General features: G+C 42.4%; 1 protein-coding gene across 4 annotated transcripts in view; it reads left to right on the top strand.

Moving 5' to 3' along the window:
• The window catches only part of cacna1ib (calcium voltage-gated channel subunit alpha1 Ib), a 439141-nt gene that overhangs the window by 337144 nt on the left and 79730 nt on the right, over positions 1-22267 (top strand). For all 4 annotated transcript variants that reach the window (XM_023954667.2, XM_078943263.1, XM_078943351.1 and 1 more), the window contains 3 exons: positions 10986-11064; positions 14230-14351; positions 14765-15217. In XM_023954667.2, coding sequence (XP_023810435.2) covers positions 10986-11064; positions 14230-14351; positions 14765-15217 — 654 coding nt within the window. The remainder of the gene's footprint in view (positions 1-10985; positions 11065-14229; positions 14352-14764; positions 15218-22267) is intronic.

Here is a 22267-nt window from a genome sequence, read left to right as displayed (position 1 = left end):
TGCCTTAGCCTCTCAATCATTTCCTCACACATTCTCCTTAGTTCTTCTGTTGATTGTTCTTCTTTGTTAGTATTTGTGCTAAGGTGTCTGTCCGGAGGGTCTGGTAATATGTTAGGCTGCAGTGAGCTGGGCATAGTGTGTGTTTCAGCTTTGGAGGATGCATCAGCTGGAGATTCTGGATCATTAGTTTGAATAGCTTGGCTTATTAGGTCATTCAACATGAGCAGGTGGCTCATCCCCTCATCCTCAAGGTCCAGCAGGCTGTCTGATTGTATATAAGAGGTGATGTAGTCCATGCAGCTTTCCTTGTCATGTTGACTGAATTGTGTGGAGTCGCTATTGTCTGTAGCGATGCTTCTTGCCAGATCAAAGAGATTGGTGGTGGAGAGTGTGAATAAGCATCCTCTAATTTCCCACACTAGTTCTTTGCGTACTATTGACATGTTGTCAATGACGGGTTCTGTATTCTTCTTCGGTGCTCTCTGTTATAGTTTTCTGTGACGTATGTGTTTACTTCCTTTCAGCAGTGCAGCTCCTTTCTGAGGTGAAGATCCTTTGCTCCCTGATCTCCCTCCTTGGACACTCACCGACTGACTTGACTTGAATGGTGGTCCGGTCTCGGAAGTCTCTTGGTTCAGTTATCACTGGATCTGCACCTCAACAACTGAAGAGGAGAGATCCCGGACGAGCCCCCACAGTTTGTTACGGGTCCCGGATGCGGCGACCACAATAACAAAAAGAATTGTCTGTGAAAATATAAAACGAGTCTCAGAGCAGAAACGACACGAGCACTCTTTCATTCTCCAAATCACTTCTATTTAAATGTTTCAAGACATTTACATTTTAAATTCAGTGCATGTAATAGTCCAATGTACAATCTGACCTCTTAATTAAGTCTAAATTAAATATCTGACGAATATCTCACATCAGTAATTACTCTGTTTTCAGATACCTTACATTTCCATTTCAAAACTAAACAAAAGAATTGCGTAAGTTTAATTTACTTTAACTTCTGTAGTCAGCACAAAGGAAATACTTCTTTGTTTTGTTACTTTAGCATATTGTTTAAGCTTATAAACGCTGGACATTGCACCTTTAGAAATATAAACTTATAATAAAAATAAAAGAACGATAAATCTGTACACTTTTCATCATTTTTACAACTGTTACAAAAATCAAATGTTTCTGTTACTTTTTTTTTTTTTTACTTTTTTTTTTTTTTTTTTTTTTTTTTTAACTTGTCCAGTCCAACAGCTAGGCAAACAGATGAGAGCTGAGGGCCTCTTGTGTTGGACATATTTTATTTTAACAAGAGGGGTTATTCATCTTCAGACAAACCAAAGGTATGTCTGAATAAACCCCTTTTGTAATTGAGGCCAAAATTTATTAATTTCAATCATGTTTGAAAATCTTTGGTGTTGGACCGGACGGAAAAGGAAAGAGGGGAAGAAGAGAGAGGGACGTTAGAGAGAGGGGGGGGTAGGAGGGTGATAATAGGAGGGGAAGGGGGGTAAGACCATGAAGCAGCATAGAGCAGACAGGTTTACTGGTTGTTTAACTTTACGGTACGGTTCAAATGTAGTACAAAAAGGGCGGGGCCTGTTCACACACACTCAAATATTATCAACACACCTGCTAGCTGCAAAAATGTCCACATGTCAACATGCACACAAAACAGATAGTGTTCACGAACGCATACCTATGCCTTTAAACCAACTAGTGTGAAATCTTTCATTCATTCAATCATGCAAACTATTAGTGCAAAGGTGAGCTAACACCTGTGCTCAGGTGAGTGTTTATGTTCTTCTAAAATGGATGGTGGAATGTGAAAAGAAGGAGGAGGAGCGCCCAGCCACCCCCACACCCATACCCCCGCCGCAGCAGCAGCGGCAGCCGGAATTCCCCCAACGCCACACGGGAACAGGCAGGGAACAACCGCCCCCCGGGCGACCAAGACCGCCACCCAGGCCAGGGCCAGCCGGACCGCCGCCAGGCCCCCAGAGCCAGAGAGCAGGGAGGCGCAGAGGGAAAGAGAGCGCCGCCCCAGCCCAGCCAGGAAAGCAGCCCCCCGCCGCGCCGGAAGAGCCCAACGCAGGGCCCCACCGGAGAGGGACGCCCACAGCCCCAGACGAGCACCCCACCACCACCCAGGAGTTCCGGGCATCCCCCCGCCCCGACCCCAGGTACGAGCCAGGACCCCCCAAGGGAGACCCGCTCCGCACTCCAGGCAGCCACCCACCCGGCCCACGGTTGGTCCAGGTAGGAGCAAGGCAGGGGCCCGCCGCCCCCGCCCAGGAGGGGGGAACCCCGGGGAAAAAAGGGCGGCCCACAAGGGATGTTATAAATATGGCCCGACCAGGCTCGGCCATGTTGGAAGTTTGGCGGGGCCCAGCGCCCAGGGGCAAGGACCAGGACCCACCCCCCAGGGACACGAACACCCCCGGCTCAGGTGTAATATGAACCCCCCCACCGTGCGGAGAGAGCACCGCCGGGCCCAGGGAGCCGGCACCCAAGGGACACGGCCGCCATCGCCAAGGGGCCCGCCCCAGAGCCAGGGAAGGGCCGATCCCAGCCCCAGGTGCAGATGGGCAGCCCATCCGGCGCCGCTGGGCCCCCCCCACCCGAGCAGGGCCCCCCGCCAACCCCCCCCAGCACGGGCAACGGGACCACCCCCCCAAGCCAAGCCAGACCACCACCCCACCCCCCCACCACGCACCCCCACACCCAAGCCCAGAGGACCACGCAGCGCCCCAGCCCGCCCCACCCAGGCACCGGACCCGACCCCCCGACCAACGGAGCCCCCCGGCGCCCCCGCCAGGCACCGGAAGCCCCGACCCCCACCCCAAACCACGGCAGAAGGGCAAGGAGCAGCGACGACAAGCCCCCCACCCCCTAAGTCATGGAGTCAACCACAGGAGACCAGAGAGATTGAATTCTTTCAAAGTTACTTGAGCTTTGGGCTGACATTTTTTCCAAGCTGATATGATCAAACAGCAGATTTCTGTGTTGACTTATGTTTATATTTTTCTTGTTTTTCCAATTTATTAAAATAGTTTTTTTGGCAATACAAAGAGTTATGAAAATGATAGAAGCTAATCCTTCTTCTATATCGATGGCACTCATGTCACCAAGCACACAAAGTGACGGTGAGGCAGTGATTGAAACCTTAAGCCAGACTGATAAATCGGCACATACCTGCTGCCAGAGAGCCTGGACAGGAGTGCAGAACCACAGTGCGTGCATGTAGCTGTCGGGTAGATTATTATCACAGTGCTCGCAAATGTCTGAGTTACTGAGACCCATCTTGAACATCCTCTGTCCAGTGTAGTAAATTCTGTGAAGAGTTTTGAGATGGATTAGCTGCAGATTTGGACTTTTTGTCAGTTTAAAGGTGTTTAGACAAAGTTCTGACCAGAAGCTTTCATCTGTGCTGATGCTCAAATCTGCATCCCATTTTTTTGTTGGAAGGGCAATATTGTTATCTAAATTACATAAAAGTTTGTATATTTTGGAGAGAGTTCTATTCATTGAAAAATTAATCAGAGTGGTAACTACATCTGGTAGCTTTAAATCGTCGTCTTTAATTTTATACTTTTTAGTAATACTTGATTTAAGTTGCTGATATTCCAAGAAGTTATTTATTCCATGTTTGTCTTGAAGTTCCTGGGGGGTTATGAATCTTCTATCAATAATTACGTGCTCTAGTTGTTTTATGCCCCCTGCTTGCCAAGCTGGGAAGTGAATCATTTTTTTGTTAATAAGGATGTCCGGGTTGTTCCAGATGGGTGTCATTTTGCACGGTTGAATTGATGATTTTGATATTTTGAGAAATTCCCACCAGGCTGTTAAGGTGGCATTTATATTAATGCTTTTGAAACAATCCTGTTTTTTAACTGTTTGGCTAATAAATGGTAGCTGTGACAGGTTGATCTTTCCACATAACGCCTGTTCCAAGTCTAACCATGAGTTGGTTTCTGGATTATTTTTTAACCATTTTAAGATGTATTGTAATCTATTTGCAAGAAAGTATTTGTGGAAGTTAGGTAATTCTAATCCTCCACAGTTTTTTGCAGATTTTAAAGTTTTTAGACTAATTCTTGCAGGTTTGTTGTTCCATAGAAAGCTTGATATGGATGAGTCTAATGTTTTGAACCATTTTAATGGCGGTTGTGTGGGAATCATTGAGAAGAGATAATTAACCTTGGGTAAGATTTTCATTTTAACCGTGGCTACCTTGCCCATAAGGGACAAAGGCAGGTTGGTCCAGCGTGTTAGATCGTCCTGTATGCTTTTCAGTAATGGGGTGTGGTTTAGCTGCACCAGTTCTGATAGTTTGGGGGAAAAGTAGATACCCAGATATTTGATATTTCCTGTTTTAACTGGAATTGTGAGTCTTTGTTCCATATTCATGTTGAGTGGTAATAAAACAGACTTATTCCAATTAATGGAATAGTCTGATATGGAGGAGAATTCATTTATGATCATTGCTGTTTCATTTACAGAATGTAAATTCCTTAAAAACAGTAATATGTCATCCGCATAAAGACTAATTTTATGATGGCTGTGTTTGGTTTTTATTCCTATAATGCTCTCATTCTGTCTTATTGCTGCAGCTAAAGGCTCAATGAATATAGCAAAAAGAGAAGGAGAGAGTGGGCAGCCCTGTCTGGTTCCTCTTCCAAGAAAAAACCTGTTTGAAGTCTGTTTATTAGTTCTAACTGATGCATTGGGGTTGTGATATAATATTTTGATCCAATTGATGAATGCTTCTCCAAAACCAAACTTCTGGAGGGCAGCAATAAGGAACTTCCAATTAACTCTGTCAAAGGCTTTTTCAGCATCCAGCAATAGTACCGTCATTTCCTGGTTTTTAATGGTGGCAAAGTCTATTATATTAACTAGTCTACGGACATTATCATCCGAGTGTCTGCCTTTGATGAATCCAGTCTGGTCGAAGTGAATTATGTGAGGAGTGATTTTTTCTATTCTCTGTGCTAGTGCTTTGCAGATAATTTTTACATCTGCATTGATTAGAGAAATAGGGCGATAGCTTGAAGGACTAGTGGGATCTTTGTCTGGTTTTAGAAGAAGAATTATGTTGGCTGAGTTCATGTTAGGTGGCATTGATTGGCTCTCATTAATAGATGTGACAGTTTTATAAAATGTTGGTGCCAGTTGTTCCCAGAATTCTTTATAAAACTCAGCAGGAAAGCCGTCAGGCCCTGGTGCTTTACCATTGGGCATAAGTAACAGAGCTTCATGAAGTTCAGACGGCGAGAGCGGAGAATCTAAGTTTGTGATTTGATCCTCATTTAGCCTGGGTAGGTTTACATTATTAAGAAATGAGTCAATACTTTGCTCTGACGGATTGATCTGCGGTGTGTACAGGTTTTTATAAAAGTTTTCAAATGCGTTATTAATTTTGACCGGGTCATGGGTGACATTTCCTGTTTGGTCCATAATAGAGGTGATTGATGATTTTTCTCTGTTAATTTTAAGCTGATTAGCCAGAAATTTGCCAGATTTATTAGAGTTTTCAAATCTTTCAAGTCGTAGCCTTTGTATTTGAAATTGTGTTTGTTTATTAATGATGTCATTTAACTGCAGTTTTAAATTTTTCAGATCTCTCAGAATGTGTTCCTGTGCAGAAGCAGCATAAGCAGTCTCCAGGGTTTTGATTTTATTTTCTAATTCTAATAAATCTGCTTTCTCTTTGCGTTTTTTGTGCGTTGAATAAGAAATGATTTTCCCTCTCATGACTGCCTTTGCTGTTTCCCAAAGAACGCACGGTGGGATGTCTGGAGTATTGTTGAAGTCTAAGAAGGTTGCCCACTCTTTTTTAAAGAATTCAAGAAATTCCTGGTCCTTTAACAGAGACGTATTAAACCTCCAGGTTGTACCAGAGGGTGTGGATTTTTCCCTAGAAATGTTTACAGAGACTGGTGCATGATCACTGATAATAATTGGATGGATATTGGAGCTTTGAATATTTTTTAAAAGAGAGTTACTGATTAATAAATAGTCCAAACGGGAGTGTGAATAGTGAACTGGAGAAAAAAAGGTGAACCCTTTAGTGTTTGGGTGACATGAGCGCCACGCGTCGCAGAGACCCAGATCATTCATGTACTGCTTTAGAATACTTGCAGATCGCCATGTACGCTGATTTGCTGCTGTGCTGAGTCTGTCAAGTTCAGGGTCCAAAACAAGGTTGAAGTCTCCTCCTATAATGATTGTGGAGTCAGAGTGAACTGAGAGTGAGGTGAAGAATCTGTGAAAGAAGGAAGAGTCGTCAACATTGGGACCATAAATACTCACTATACAAAAGTCCTTATTCTGAATGGATATATTAATGATTACAAATCTGCCTTCTGGGTCAGTAACTGTATCCTTATGAGTAAAATTAAGATTTTTATTAATTAAAACAGCAACTCCTCGTTGTTTGGAGTTGTAACTGGCAGAGTATATAACTGGAAATTGTAAGCAGCACATAAGGTGATCCAAAGAATTTGATAAATGGGTCTCCTGCAGTAGAGCTATATCTGCTTTTAGACCATCCAGGTGATTTAACACTTTCAGTCTCTTTGGCTCAGAGCCAAGTCCACGCACATTCCAGCTAACGATGTTAAGACTGTTCATAGCTGCTCTGACTGAAAAGGTGTAAAGCTAAGTAGTGCTTGTGTACCAGTCCGTGTGCGCGTGCCCGCATTGAGAAGCGCTGTGCGCGTGAACGTTTTGTTTCTGTTACTTTTAAATATGTTTAAAGTCACGTCAGGAATCTTAAACTATTAAAACACACACAGCCACGGATCCAACTAGTTTGCATAGTTGCTATGGCAATACAGGCTCATTTAGCGCGAGCTAACAACATCCTGTCTTGTGAATACAAGCTAACGCGATAACACCCGCTACTTCCGGTCCGGCTTTTCCCGCCGAAACTCGCCGAAAATGAATTAAACTTCTCCAGTTTACATCAAAATTACAAATTGAACAACACTGAAAATCATCTGGGAAGTAAACCAAAGCTTAGGGCTTTCATCTGCTGGGTTTAAACCACATACTAACCTGTGAAAATATAAAACGAGTCTCAGAGCAGAAACGACACGAGCACTCTTTCATTCTCCAAATCACTTCTAACGGAAACAGGAAGTTGATCCGTCTTCAGCCACTTGGAGGCGCTGCCAGAGTGTCAAAGGTTCCGCCTACCAGACTCATAATATAGTCCCTTTTTATTTTTATTTTTTTCCACAGACTATTTTTAATAAATGCATTCAAGAATAATTATTTTAATTACTGCAAAATAATGGCTTTTAAATTTTAAATAAATACCAAATGTGGATGCACATTATTTGGGTGCACCACACTGGCCTTGGTCCACATGGTCAGCATGAGGTTTTGTTACACTGTGGTCACTTTATGGCCACAGTGTACCCATCTTCTAATGGCTACTTCCAGCAGAATAAGGTGCTATGTCATAAAGCTGAAATCATCTAAGATTGGTTTCTTGAACAGGACAATAAATTCACTGTACTCAAATGGCCTCCACAGTCACCAGAACTCAACCCAATAGAGCACTTTTGGGATTTGGTGGAATGGGAGGTTCGCATTATGTATGTGCAGCCGACAAAACTCTCTAAGGAATGTTTCCAGTACCGTTTTAAATTTATGTGTGTATTCACACATTTGGTTCACTTAAAGTAAACAAAAGTTCGTTTCCCCTGATAATCTGAAACATATTTTCAGTCTGAATACACTCAAGCAAACCCTGGTCCGGAACCAGGAACTGCTCTTGGACCCATCTTTCGAGGTGGTCTTGGTTTGTTTCCTTTTTTTTTTTTTTACTTGTCCTGTCCAACAGCTAGGTAGACAGATGAGAGCTGAGGGCCTCTTGTGTTGGACATATTTTACTTTAACAAGAGGGGTTATTAATCTTCAGACAAACCAAAGGTATGTCTGAATAAACCCCTTTTGTAATTGAGGCCAAACTTTATTAATTTCAATCACGTTTGAAAATCTTTGGTGTTGGACCGGACGGAAAAGGAAAGAGGGGAAGAAGAGAGAGGGATGTTAGAGAGGGGGGGGGTAGGAGGGTGATAATAGGAGGGGAAGGGGGGTAAGACCATGAAGCAGCATAAAGCAACAAGTTTACTGGTTGTTAATCAATATGGTAAGGTTCAAATGTAGTACAAAAAGGGCGGGGCCTATCCACACACACACTCAAATGTTATAAACACACCTGCTAGCCGCAAAAATGTCCACCTGTCGACATGTACACAAAACAGATAGTGTTCACACGCATACTTATGCCTTAAAACCAACTAGTGTGAAATATTTCAGTCATTCAATCATGCAAACTGTTAGTGCAAAGGTGAGCTAACACCTGTGCTCAGGTGAGTGTTTATATTCTGCTAAAATGGATGGTGGAACGTGACAAGAAGGAGGGAGAGTGCCCAGCCATCCCCACCCCAAGACCCCCACCGCAGCAGCAGCGGCAGCCGAAATCCCCCCAACGCCACACGGGAACCGGCAGGGAACAACCGCCGCCCGGGCGACCAAGCCCGCCACCCAGGCCAGGGCCAGCAGGACCGCCGCAAGGCCCCCAGAGCCAGAGAGCAAGGAGGCACGGAGGGAAAGAGAGCGCCGCCCCAGCCCAACCAGGAGAGCAGCCCCCCCGCCGCGCCGGGAGCGCCCAACGCAGGGCCCCACCGGAGAAGGACGCCCACAGCCCCAGACGAGCACCCACAGCCCCAGACGAGCATTTTGATTGTTTCCAATCAAAATGAGCTTCAGCTTTGCTCTGAGTTTCTTCAGTCTGAATACAAAACGGCCACCATAGCCAGACGTTATGGGATCTAAACACAGTCAGAATGTAGCAACAGATGAGCCACGGACAAATGTAAAGCAACGATTGTCAAGTTATGAAAGAAGAAAAAAATGGTCCAACTCCTTATTTGTTACAAATTTTATTTCAACCCCACTAAAACAGCATTTTACATGCATTTCTGTGTGTTGTTACACAGCACGCGCATCTGTGACATCATCCTAAAAGCTACTTTGTAGTTCTGATACACAATGCTTTTCCCTGTTTCTCCTAAATCTACATGTCATAAACACCTATTAGCGTACCTTAGACGTCTTCTTACCAGTAACCGCCCTGCAGCATGCCCCCACTGTACCAAAACAGCAGTAAAAAGTGTTGTGCCTGATCTTGATACAGGCATTTAAAATTGATCAGCAAAATATATAGTTTGAATTAACTACCACGAGAAGGTCTGCAAAGCACAGGACTTCCATTATTTCCATCTTGCTTTGCCTTGCCCTCCCAATTCCCAACCAATGAGTGAAAATATTTTGTATTCACTGGGTTTTTGTTTACTAGCTTTGGTTCGAATAAGGAAAGACCGCTTGAAGTCTGAATGCAAATTAAATGCAAGGTCCAGAGCTCTATCTGTACCAAATTCGGTGGAAGAAATGGGTTTCCCATTCTGAATTCACCCTATGCCACCAAGGATAATGGCAGTTCTGAAGGTATCAGAGGGTCCAACCTGGTACGAGCAAGGAGTACTTAATGAAGTAGCGACTGAGTGTATGTCTACTGAGTTTCATATACAATGGATGGATAAATAGAATAATGATCAATATGTTCAGGTTGGTTTGCTAACAGCTTTTATGAATTAACAGTTTAAATTTGAACAAAATGTCATTGAAGTTTAAAAACAGCCCTTGGAATCAGAACTAAAGGCATGAATTTCTCCCTAAAGTTTCTGTATTAGACTGGGTTGTCCTTTTAAACTTGTGTGTTACTTCTGTTCAATACTGGAACATAAGACATTAGTCACTGCCATTATTGTACCTCCTGAATCTCCAGCTGCCTGGGGTTGTGGGGTGTAGAAGACACGGGTCAGCTAATTCTTCTGTCTGCTAGAAAAGTAAAGGTGATAGGTGCTCGCACCTTGCTAGTCAGAATAGTTGAGTTCTGCTCCATCCTGACCTACCTATTAATGAAGACAGTTGTGCACAGTTGTACTTGTACATGCACAACTTTGCAGAAAATGGGAATACAACATTTAGTTTATGTTTAACATGTCTTTTGTGAATACGATTTGGCTTTGTTTTGAAAATGACTTTTCTTTGTCTTGAATACAAAATATCCCCTGTTAACTCTGAGTCAAAAATACATCACGGGGTCATACATATGTATCTAGTGAGGAAACATAGATCGTTATAGATTGGATTTGCATATTGAGATTTATTTATTAAACAAAAAAAACTTAACTTTTTAGAATGTTATTGATCCCACAATGGGAAAATTATCTTGTTGCCATAACTCTGGTGAAAATTGACTAAAACAGACTAATACAGCAATCTCCAGCCGCATTTTATGGGGGCCAGACGTCAACAGTTGGTCATGTAAACAATGCACCAGCGGATAGTTTTAGACCCATAAGTGTTGGAAAACAGCCTAGAAAGCAGTAGCAGACAGACCACTCTGCTTATAAAGTGTAAAAAAACATGCATGTCTGTCAAAATTGGTTGATATTTAGAGGACACCAAAACAAAAACAGCCAAGCTAATTTTGACCTAAAGCTGGCAGCTGACAGTTGCTGCAGTAAAAAAGATAAAATAGAATTAAAAAGTTAGAAGGATCAGAATGCACAACTTCTGTTTTTTATTGAAACTGCTTTCTTTCTTCTTAACTATCGCTACTGTTCTCTACCAGTTAGCCTACTTTATATCAGAGTTAGCTTTCTTGATTTTGTTATTTTCCATTTATTTTCTTAACCTTTCGGGGTCATGGTGCTGCTGGAAAAGCAGGGTACACCTGTACAGGTCCGGGGGGGGGGGGGGGGGGGGGGCGAGCGCACCTGGGCGCTGGCGGGCAGAGGGGAGAGCGGTGGCACCAGGGAAGCGTGGATATCAAACCAAAATAGTTTTCACTGTGTGTCTAACAAATTAATTTTCCAATTCCCTATATTTATGTTCACCAGGTTGGAAACTTAGGACTGCTCTTCATGCTACTATTTTTCATCTACGCTGCCCTGGGAGTGGAGCTGTTTGGAGAACTTGGTTGGTGTACATTTAATTATTTTTTCATCTATATTTGACAATATTATACAATATTGTAGATTTAAGTTATGTTGAGCTATGGTTCTGCTCTATATCCAAACCTTAAAAAGATTTTTTTATGGTTTGTCTAGAACAGGGGTCTGCAACTTGTGGCTCCAGAGCCACATGTACTTTAGCTCTTTTGCCCCAGAATTGTGGGTCTTTGGTTAAAGAAAAATAAAATGTTTTTAATTTTAAATAACTGTAAAGTAGTGCTGGACGATAAAACAATAATGATATATCATGATATAACTTTTTCTGTTGAGAAAAATTTCACTATCGCAAAAGACTTTTATTTTTAAGAGTCCAAAATGAACACTTGGCAGTTGCGGGCAATTTTTTCTCTTTGGCGAGTAAAAGTTACAGGCTTAGTCGCCACAAGGTGAGCAAACATTTGTGTAAACTCAGTTATGTTTATTAGTTCTCCTTTTGGTAAATTTCTTTTGTCCTCTCCTCCCCTACCATTTGCACACAAGGTAAACAAGCGCACGTTAGACACTCCCCACCCCCTTTGGTCACTTCATTTGTATAGCATTTAGTTTAAGCTGATGAAAAAGCAGAAAATGCTGCATGTTTTAACAGTATCCAGTCAGAACTGGAGGATAAAGCCTCTTTATTTACACCAGCAACAGACAGATTAACAAAAAGTGTTGATTTGGAGACAGCCCTGTTGTTAGATGCTAATGCTATGACGCTAAGGATGCTATTGTAACGAGCTGTTCCGTGTATCACCCATACGTAATCACGGAACAGTTTAAATTCGGACAGTATTTTCACAGAGCTGACTTTAAGAAATGGCAGATGAAGAAAAAAATATTAATTCATAAAACATGAATAAAAACTGTATTTTCTAAATAATAACAGAATTTAATCCACTGTTTTAGCAGTGTCTTTGTAGCATTCCATAGCTGGTGTTACACCAAAAACTGTGGCCTGTCAGATGTTGTTTTCCTTTTGTTCCTTGCTTATTCACAGGATGTTGACATAATCTTTTGTGAATTTTTTGTTTTTTCTGTAAAACTTTAAAACACTAGAATATATTTGTAGAATTAATGTTTTGTTAATCAAGGAGTTTACCATTCTGTTTTATTTATGTTGGCTTTTGAAACAATAGCTTTTGCTTTGATTTTCTGTTCAGTTTGTAATATGCCTTTATTAATGCCTTTTCTTATCTGAAAAAAAATTGTATCATGTTCTCTAAGTGCGTTTGTTACATTTAAAGTATGATAGCAAAATAAATATTCAAATCCATACAACCTGCTAATGATTACACATTTTTCTAATGAGCCACAGAATTGACAATTGTGCACAAATTTGACAAATATATTTATTTGTTTTATGTTGTGATATGTATGGAGTCCCAAACTGTTCATAATTGAATAAATAGATATGACCTTGTGCAAATACACAATCAACCAATAAATCTTTCATTAATATATAAAAAGATCATGAAATTGTGAAAAACCTGCACACATATTTTAAATTAGCCATCATGTTATTAGATGCATTTCATTTTGCTTTACAAACCTGTTCATTATTTTAAAACAGCATTTTAAAATATTGATTTTTAATCATGTTGACTATTATTATTATAATTCTATGGCTTTTTTCAGAACGGCAGATTTCAAAGGCAATATTTTCCAAAGCAGTTTTGTTTTTATTTCACGAGTCTGTCTGTCAATCAGTGAAAGTGGGTGAGATCTTAACGCACATCGGCTGATCCTTGGAAACTGACTGAACCAGCTTGTTTTGTTGTCAGGAGACGTGCATACATAAAACATTAACATAGTTTTTACTTGGAATGGGTATCAAACCGAAACTCTGTGCCATGTTGTTGTGCTGTGTAGCAGGCTTAGATGAGAACGTGTGAAGCACTGCAGCTGTGCACTTAATCCCTGGGGGATCCGCCAAAATGCTGTTGGCAAAGCAGGCCAAAGTTCTCCAGAACCTCACAGCAATAGATTCTAGTTCAGCGACCTGATGGATCAGAGTGATGTGTACAATGCTCTGAAAAAAAATGTTGTGGCGATGAGTGGTGAAATATGTGTTTACTTCCACGTTTGAAAAAGCTGAGCTCCAGCGCTACAGTGCAGACTGTCAATTAAATAAAGCATCTTAGCCACGTTAAAGCAATCTCCTTGATTCTGTTTTGCTGCCTTATCACACTCTATTCTTTCTGGAAAGAATTGGCTTTTTTGCCCCTTTATGTTTAAATAGTAATGAAGCTCCTGAACCGTTTAAAAGTACCGGAGAAGCTACATTAAGCAATGTTCAAAATAAACAGCACTTAGTGTCCTCAATCATACTTTTAGAACCTAGCTGGTTAAGGATAGGTTCTATTTTTTTTCTTATTCTGTAAAATATTTGTTGGAAAAATCTGACAATGTTAGCTTTAAGAACAAATACATTTTAAGTTACCAAAATAAAAGCACTATGAATTAGCTTGGGTAAAACCAACTTGTATATGAGATAAAGTCACAGTGCTTAACAATGTGATCATTAAATGAAATAAACGTTACCATTTTATTACAATAAAGGCGTATTCGTATTCAGGTAGAGTTTTTCTAAGTCATACTCTTGAAAAAAGAAAAAAAAATGTGTTCCAGTACAATTTTGCGATATGCATCTAATTGTGTGACACGTATCAGCACACGTATCATATTGCCAGACTCTTGCCGATACATGCCCTGGACCTCAGTCAAAATGCATAAACTATTTCATATTTCAAAAAAATATTCTCTTTATTTTGTCTTTATGTTATTGTTTTATTAATGCAAAAAAATAGTTAATATATATCATCATAGTAACAATAACATAAATACATATCAGTGTATTTTTTTTAAAGGGTGAAGTAAAATCTTATGACTGCTTCTGGGTTCCTAATGGCTTGTGTTCATTAAGAAATCAACCCAAACAGATTTTTAAGTATTGAAAGTTTTAGACCGCTGGCCTAGAAGAAAGATTTGTTAAAATTAATTTTGTGTAAAATCTGTATAAATGTAAAAAAAATAATCCGAACAAAAATCTAGCAAGGTTTAGTTTAGTTTTTGTCTTTGAACTGAATATGTAATGCTCACTAAAAAAGCATCTTTCTTTTTATTGCTTTTTATTCATTTCTCCCTGCAGTGTGCAATGCTGACTACCCCTGTGAGGGAATGAGTCGGCATGCCACCTTTGAAAACTTTGGAATGGCCTTCCTGACGCTCTTCCAGGTATCCACAGGAGACAACTGGAATGGCATCATGAAGGTATTTTGGTCAGGCGGAATGTTTTTCTTTTAAAAATTAATATGTGCACATACATGCATCAACCTTTTATTCTATTTTTTTTATTTACCGTAATTTCCGGACTATAAGCAGCTACTTTTTTCCTGCGCTTGCAGCCCTGCGGCTTATTCAGTGACGCGGCTAATTTATGGATTTAATTGACGGCCGCCATGAATGTACTTGCGGACTCAGAGCATGGGTTGAATACACGGCTTGTGTATGTACAAAAGAAGTTAAACATGTGAAAATGGGTGGGTGCGGCTTGTAATCGGGTGTGCTCTATAATCCGGAAATTACGGTATCTGACTGGTAGTCTTTGAATTATTCTTTAACTCCATCAGATCCTGCATTTATGTTCTTCTTAATTTCCACTTTTCTCCCACTCTTTCCATCAGGACACCCTCAGGGAGTGCCCACCCGATCGTCCTGGCAGTGACTATGACTGCCACACTGGCCTGCAGTTCATTTCTCCATTATATTTTGTGTCTTTTGTGCTCACAGCTCAGTTCGTTCTGATAAACGTAGTGGTTGCTGTGCTCATGAAGCACCTGGACGACTCCAACAAAGAGGCGCAGGAGGATGCTGAGATGGATGCAGAAATTGAACTGGAGCTGGCGCAGGGAGGACTGTGCTGCATAATGGGGGGCATTGATGCCATTGCTGGGGCCACAGGCGCTGCTACTACAGGGGGAAGTGTGGGTAACACTGTCTCTGGAGCAATCAATGCAGGGTCAGGCATGGGTATGCGTGGTGGAAAGGTGGTATCACTGCAAGATGGAGGCAGAGGAGGTGGTGTACCTCATGATGGACACATACAGCACGAATATCAGCACAACTCTCCCGCTCAGGTAAGTCCACTCTAATTTTTTTGACTTGTTCCTGCTATTACTGCACAATTTTGGTCCAGTAAAATGGTAAGTGGCCTACTGTATTTTCCACACTATAAAGCTCACTTAAAAGCCTTCATTTTAAAAAATTAATGAAATTGTGCGTAATTTGGAGAGCCTTAAATATGGATTTATCCTGGTTGTGCTTACTGATGTTGAAACAGTTTTGAGAGGTGCTTTGTCTAAATAGCAGTCTGTCTTTGTTTACGAGTTGCAAACAAGATTGGGTGTTATTGTGAATACACGAATGCTGCTGACGTGTAGAGTTGTTGGATTATGTTTTTTTACGTGTTACTAACAAGGTTGTGAGTTGGGATAGTGACAGTAAAGCTTGTTGTCAGCGGGGTTGTAAGTTTGCATAATTTCAGTAACTTTTGTTTTGGCAGTATCAGTCTGCTTTTTACATGTTGCAAACAAAGTTGGGAGTTATCGTGGCTTATGCTTTAACATGGCTAATGTGTGGTGTTAAAAAAGTTCTAGAATTACTAATAAATAATAAAGTTTGACTGATTGACGGACATCTCTGACTCTTTTGTTTCGCTTAATGCACCTTATAGTTTGAATCTTGTGCGCCCTGTAGTGTGGAAAATACAGAAGCCAAAAAAAAATGTGTTTTTTTAAACTCTCCTTGATCTGATAACTGACTTTTTTTTTTCATATTACATTACGAGTTGCAGGTAGATCAGTTTATAAGACAGGCAATTTTCTTGTTTCCACTTTGTTTCCACTAACAGAAGAGAATATTTAAATCTCTCTACAAAACAAAATTAAAATAAAAAGACATAATTCTAACAAGTAAAAATACAGGGGATTTACAGAATAACTTTACAATAATAAATTAGAAGCATTTTTTTTAAAAGAAAAAGTATTGTTTTCTATTTATTTTGGAAGATTTCTTTCTAGGAAAAGAAGCTTTAAAAATAAATGGCCTGTCACTTGTTTTGGAAAAGGCAAAAAGATCATCAGCAGATATCTTTTATGTTTTCCAAAATATTTTGTGTGCAAGTGCAAGTTTTGTTGCTTTTTAATTTGACAAGATAAATAATCCAATTAAATCAAATGTATAAATCAATCAATGATTAATCAATGATTCAAGTTTTTTTAGTGTTCCAATGTGCAACTTTATGTTAAGAACATGCATGGAGAGAGAAAACCGACCAAAGACCCTAATTAACTAAGATTATAATTAAATCCAAATTGTTATAACTTCTTTTTTAATAATATACAACCTCAAATCATTTGAGGTACAGTAGTCCATTGCTTATTGTTGGAGTTGGAGGCCCGGCACAGAAGAGATTTCATTGACAATGTCTCCAGCCTCGAATGGAGAACAGAGTAGCTGTGCTTCCATTGGTTTTAAAATTGCGCAAATTGGATTTGCAGTATTTCATTTGCGCAAATTGGATTTGCAGTATTACATTTGTCTAACGGAAACAAGCCAATTAAAACTTGCATTTATCAAAAAAAAGTAAGTGGTTTTTGAGGCGTATCAAAAATGATATATTTCGCAAAACTGCAATGGGAACACTTTCTTGAGACTAAATGAGTCAGATAGTGCAGTGGGCATCACAGGAGGTCTCAGAGAATCAGACAGCTCATCAAAAGTTTAGCTTGTAATGCGAAATTGTTGGATCAACAGCTCCTCTGTAAAATCACCAACCCCGATTTCCCAAAATTGCTTCATCTGTAGCCTCTCCCACGTTAAGCAGCGGTCTCAAACTTGATGATAGTTTGTAGGAGCCGCCTTATTATGAAAGTTTTATGTTAGTGCGGCCCGCTAGTTTGTCATGTATGGCATTTTATGGTGTTGTGTCCAAAGCTGAACGAACCTACCAATCACGGTGGTGTATATGGCTTGTGGGGGGGGCATCTGCCAGGCGTGATGTAAACAGAGAAAAATCTATCAATGAGAGAAAGATATGGCAGCGTTGCCATGGAGTGTTTTCCTCTGTGCCTGGCTGACTGCCTCGTTCAGTGGCGGTTTATGATATGGGAGAGGTGGGCGGTCGCCCAGGGCGGCACATAACAGGGGCGGCATTTTCCAAGGTGCGCACCTCCAATAGCATGCCCGCAGGAGGAGAATTTCAGCTTTTATTTTGGCATGCCCGCCACAGAAAGCACTGTGTGCTATTAAATTGACACATCTGACACTGAACATCTCACCCATGTCTTCATCCTCTCCCCCCTCCACACTTATGGTGCAAAAAATAAAAAAAAGAAGTAAACACAATAGGATGAAATAACTAGGAGTGAAACAACATAAAACTGCCACATGAAAAGGCACTTAGGCAAAAGAAAAACCCGTGCTCAACCCAATTTCGACCAGACGCAGAGCTATCACTTTTGGCAGGTGCAGAGACCGGTTGTTTCACCTGTTTTGCTTTTCCTTTGCCCCCCCTAGTGGCGGTATTGCACATTTAGGTTATTTCTTTTAAAAAAATCACAATTCACCACAGGAACAGACTAGAAGCATGCTTTTTTTTAAACATCCTTGATATAATTTTGGTAATTCTAAAAATGTATTAAAAAATATATATACAGTGGTGGACAAAATTGTTGCTCCAGCTTGGGGGTTACTGCCCCGAGTTCTCCATTTGCCATGGGTACCACTGTCACCTACACTTTTCATGCTTCCTCCATTTCTTCTCTGGGTCTATTGTATTTCTCCAGTTACTCATGTTTAAGGTTTAAGGGGTTTATTCCCATTTGCACTTACAAGTACATAGGAATTTTTCTTTTGCATCTCTCAGGTCAGGGTAAATATAGAACAAGACAAAATTTAAGAGGAGAGGAGGAGCAGAGTGACAATAAAAATTATATAAAAAAATTACAAAGTATAAAATCTAAATTTAAATATTGCAGCGTCCCAATCTTTTAGAATTGTTTCAGTTGTGGGAGTTTATTGTTCATTGCACTCAGTGTCCCAGCTGGATGGCATGTTGTGTTGTTTGATTCAGCTCAGTCTTCCTTCTCTGATGTCCTGTGCCAGCATATTGATTGCTGCTGGGAAGAAGCTTTTGTGGAAGCGTGTGGTGTGTGCGTGGATGTTTTCAGGTCTGCACTGTCTGAGGTTGTGGCCTGTGTCTACACACTTGATCAGTGTGTTGGAAGGGTAGTGATCTTCACCGCTCTCCTCCTGTTGCGTTGTCTGTAGATGGTCTCAATTGATTGAAGGTTGCAACTGATGGTTTTTCCAGCTGCGTTGATGACCCTTTGCAGCATCTTTTTCTCTTTTATGGTGGTGTTTCCAAACCAAGCGGTCAGTCCACTGGTGAGGATGCTTTCCACAAGCCCCTTGTAGGCTTGGGTGAGGGTCCTACGCTTGAGTCCAGCCTTATTCAGATGCATGATGAAGTACAGCCTCTGCTGGGCTTTCTTCACTGTAGCAACAGTGTTTCTTTCCCAGCTGAAGCTGTCTGTGATCTGCAGGCCCACGATCCGGTGGCAGTTGGTCCGCTCCACCACACTCGTGTTCATGATGAGCGGCTTATGTGGTGAAGCTTTTATTTCTGTAATCCACGATTATTTCCTTGGTATTGTCCACGTTCAGAACAAAGTCGTTGTCCTCGCTGTAAATGGTGATCTTGTGCACCAGGTCTCTGTATGCAGACTCGTCCCCTCCTCTGATGAGACCAAGGTCAGTTCTGTCATCTGCATACTTAATGATGATGTTGTTAGTGTCAGGGGAGGTGCAGACGTAGATGTATAAGGAGAACTTCTAAGATGTGGACCAGCGAGGCTGTGGAGGAGCTTCGCACGTGTCTGGACACAATGGACTGGGATTTATTTAGAGCTGCCACAGACAGTTTGTATGATTACACAGACACTGTAACCTCATACAATCAGTTTTGTGAGGACAGCATCATCCCAACAAAAACCAAGGTTACTTATAACAACGATAAACCCTGCTTCACACCCAGACTGAGACAGCTGAGAAAGGAGAAAGAAGCAGCCTACAGAGCTAAAGGCAAAGAGAGCTATAAGGGCGCTAAGTACCAGTATCTGTCATCGACGTCACCTCTGATTGGAGAGAGCTTAGGCCAATCACCAACTACAAGCCCAGAGCCCAACATGCTGCTGACGACCTACGACCTGGCTGAGAGGCTTAACATCTTTTATGCCAGGTTTGAAGTCCCACTCCCCTCATCCACCCCCCTCACTGCACAGGTTTCTTCAGTAACTTTGGAGCCACATTCTCCCCCACCACTCTCACTGAGGACAGCACGACCCCTCCAGACCACCTCTCCCCCACCACTGTTTTCTCAGTGACAGAAGAGGAGGTGCTCAAGCTTTTCTGGAAAGCAAAACCCACGGAAGGCTCCTGGCCCAGATGGCATCTCCCCTGCCACCCTGAAACACTGTGCAGGCGAACTGGCAGCTGTCTTCAGACATTTTCAACACCTCCCTGGAGTCCTGCCACGTCCCGGCCTGCTTCAAATTTGGGGATAGTCCCTATCCCCAAGAAGCCCTGCATAACTGGTCTCAATGACTACAGGCCTGTGGCACTTACGTCTGTAGTCATGAAGTCATTCGAGCGTCTGGTCCTCCCCCACCTCAAATTCTTCACCTCCCCCCTCCTGGACCCTCTGCAGTTCGCCTACAGAGCCAACAGGTCTGTTGACAACGCCATCAACCTGGCCCTACACTTCATCCTGCAGCATCTGGACTCCCCGGGAACCTATGCTAGGATCCTGTTCGTGGACTTCAGCTCGGCATTTAATACTATCCTCCCCTCTCTGCTCCAGGAAAAGCTCCACCAGCTGAACGTGCCTGACTCCACCTGCAGGTGGATCACTGACTTCCTCATAGACCGGAGGAAGTGTGTGCGGCTGGGAAAGAATGTCTCCACCACCCAATTTATCAGCACAGGATCTCCACAGGGCTGTGTACTTTCTCTTCTGCTCTTCTCCCTGTACACCAACTGCTGCACCTCCAGCCATGACTCTGTTAAACTGATCAAGTTTGCAGATGACACCACCCTCATCGGGCTCATCTCTAATGATGATGAGCCTGCCTACAGGAGGGAAGTGGACCGGCTGGTGTCGTGGTGCAGCATCAACAACCTGGAGCTGAACACCCAGAAGACAGTGGAGATGATAGTGGAATTCAGGAAAGTCACAGCTCCCTCATCCCCACTCCTCCTGACAGACTCTCCCATCACCATAGTGGACTCTGTCCGTTTCCTCGGCACCACCATCACGCAGGACCTCAAGTTGGAGCCGTCCATCAGCTCTCTGCTCAAAAAGACCCAGCAGAGGATGTACTTCCTGCGGCAGTTGAAGAGAGCCAAGCTGCCGGCCCAGATGATGGTGCAATTCTAGACGGCCATCATTGAGTCCATCCTCACCTCCTCCCTCACAGTGTGGTACGCTGGAGCCACAACCAGGGACATAAACAGACTGCAGCTTATTGTGCGCTCAGCTGAGAAGGTGATGGGCTGCAGTCTTCCATCTGTCCAGGAACTAAACATCTCCAGAACCCGGGGACGTGCAGGCCGGATAGCAGCCGACCCTTCTCACCCTGGACATGGTCTACTGGAATTACTCCCTTCAGGCAGGAGGCTAAGGTCCATCAGGACCATAACCTCAAGACACAAGAACAGTTTCTTTCCCTCTGCAGTCAGACTCATGAACACCTTTCAACTCCTCCCCCCCTTAAACTTCACTTCTATGTCCAGTCAGTCACCAGTCACCAGCCCACTACCTGCTGCTACCTTGGCACTGTTTTGCACTACTTACTCTATTTATTTATTGTTCTGACCATTGTGTCATTTTTTTTTTTTAAGTTTTGCTTACTGTTTTTTTTGGGGTTTATGTTGCACACTGGCCCCGAAGCAAATTCAAATTCTGTGAAACTTCACTGAATATGGCAATAAACATTTCTTGAATCTTGAGAAGAGCTTTGGGATGAGGCAGCACCCCTGTGGTGTTCCGGTACTGACTGTCATGTTCCTTTTTCCTGATGTTTCCATCGCTTGGCACTGTCGCATCCATCACAACAGCTTTCCTCTGTTCCAGCACTACAATGTCTGGTTGGTTCACCATTACTATACTGTCAGTTTGTATCTGGAAGTCCCACAGGATCTTTGCTCTCTCATTCTTTACCACATTCAGAGGTGTTTCCCATTTTCACCTCAGGGTTTCCAGTCCATATTCTGCACACATTTCTGGATATTATTCCAGCCACTTGATTGTGGTGCTCTATGTCTGTTTGCCCTGCCAGAATCTTGCACAGTGCAATTATATGCTGGATTGTTGGATCCAATGCAGGGGTTTGTCCTCCCATGAGAATCTGTCCTCCGAAACTGCATCCTCTGCTCTCCATTCCCTGAGACAAATTACTGGGCACAGTTGGGGGCTCAGTAATTGTTGGGGCCTTGAGCTTGATCTATTCATTAAACTTGGATAGTGGCTTCCACCCTCACTAGTCCTCGCCCTCCTTCCTTGCGGCTAGCATCCAGTCTTAGGGTGCTGGATTTGGGATGGAACCATCCATGTACAGTGAGGAGGTTTTGTGTCTTAACATCCGTGGTCTGTATCTCTTCCTTTGGCCATCTTATTATTCCTGCAGGGTATCTGATAACTGGCAGTGCATAGCTGTTTATTGCCCGGGTCTTGTTCTTGCCATTGAGCTGGCTTCTCAGGAGTGTCGATGGGCAGCAGCCTGAAAGGCTCTGTCTCCCATTGTGGGTTGCTTGGTCCTTGGTTGGTGAAGACGAAGTAAGTAAAATTTGAGCGGAGGAGTTGTGAAGTGGCGTGCGGGAAAAGGAGCTCACTAAGGTAGGCAGGGGCAGTTGGAAGGTGAGGAGACAGAGTTTGTAATGAATTTTGGAATGAATGGGTAACCAGCGAAGTGACTGAAGAATAGGAGTGATGTGGTCAAATTTGCGTCACCATGTCAGAACCCTCCCAGCCAGCAAGACCAAGTGGGCCCCATATGGTTTAAAAATGGGCAGAAAATGTGGGCCCCGAATGGGTTTGTCCGCAGTTTCCGTGGGTGGTCACAACTGTG

Source organism: Oryzias latipes, chromosome 1 (assembly GCF_053564925.1).
Source record: "Oryzias latipes strain Hd-rR chromosome 1, Olatipes_Hd-rR_3.1".
Lineage (NCBI taxonomy): Eukaryota > Metazoa > Chordata > Actinopteri > Beloniformes > Adrianichthyidae > Oryzias > Oryzias latipes.
This window is presented reverse-complemented; position numbering and strand designations above follow the sequence as displayed.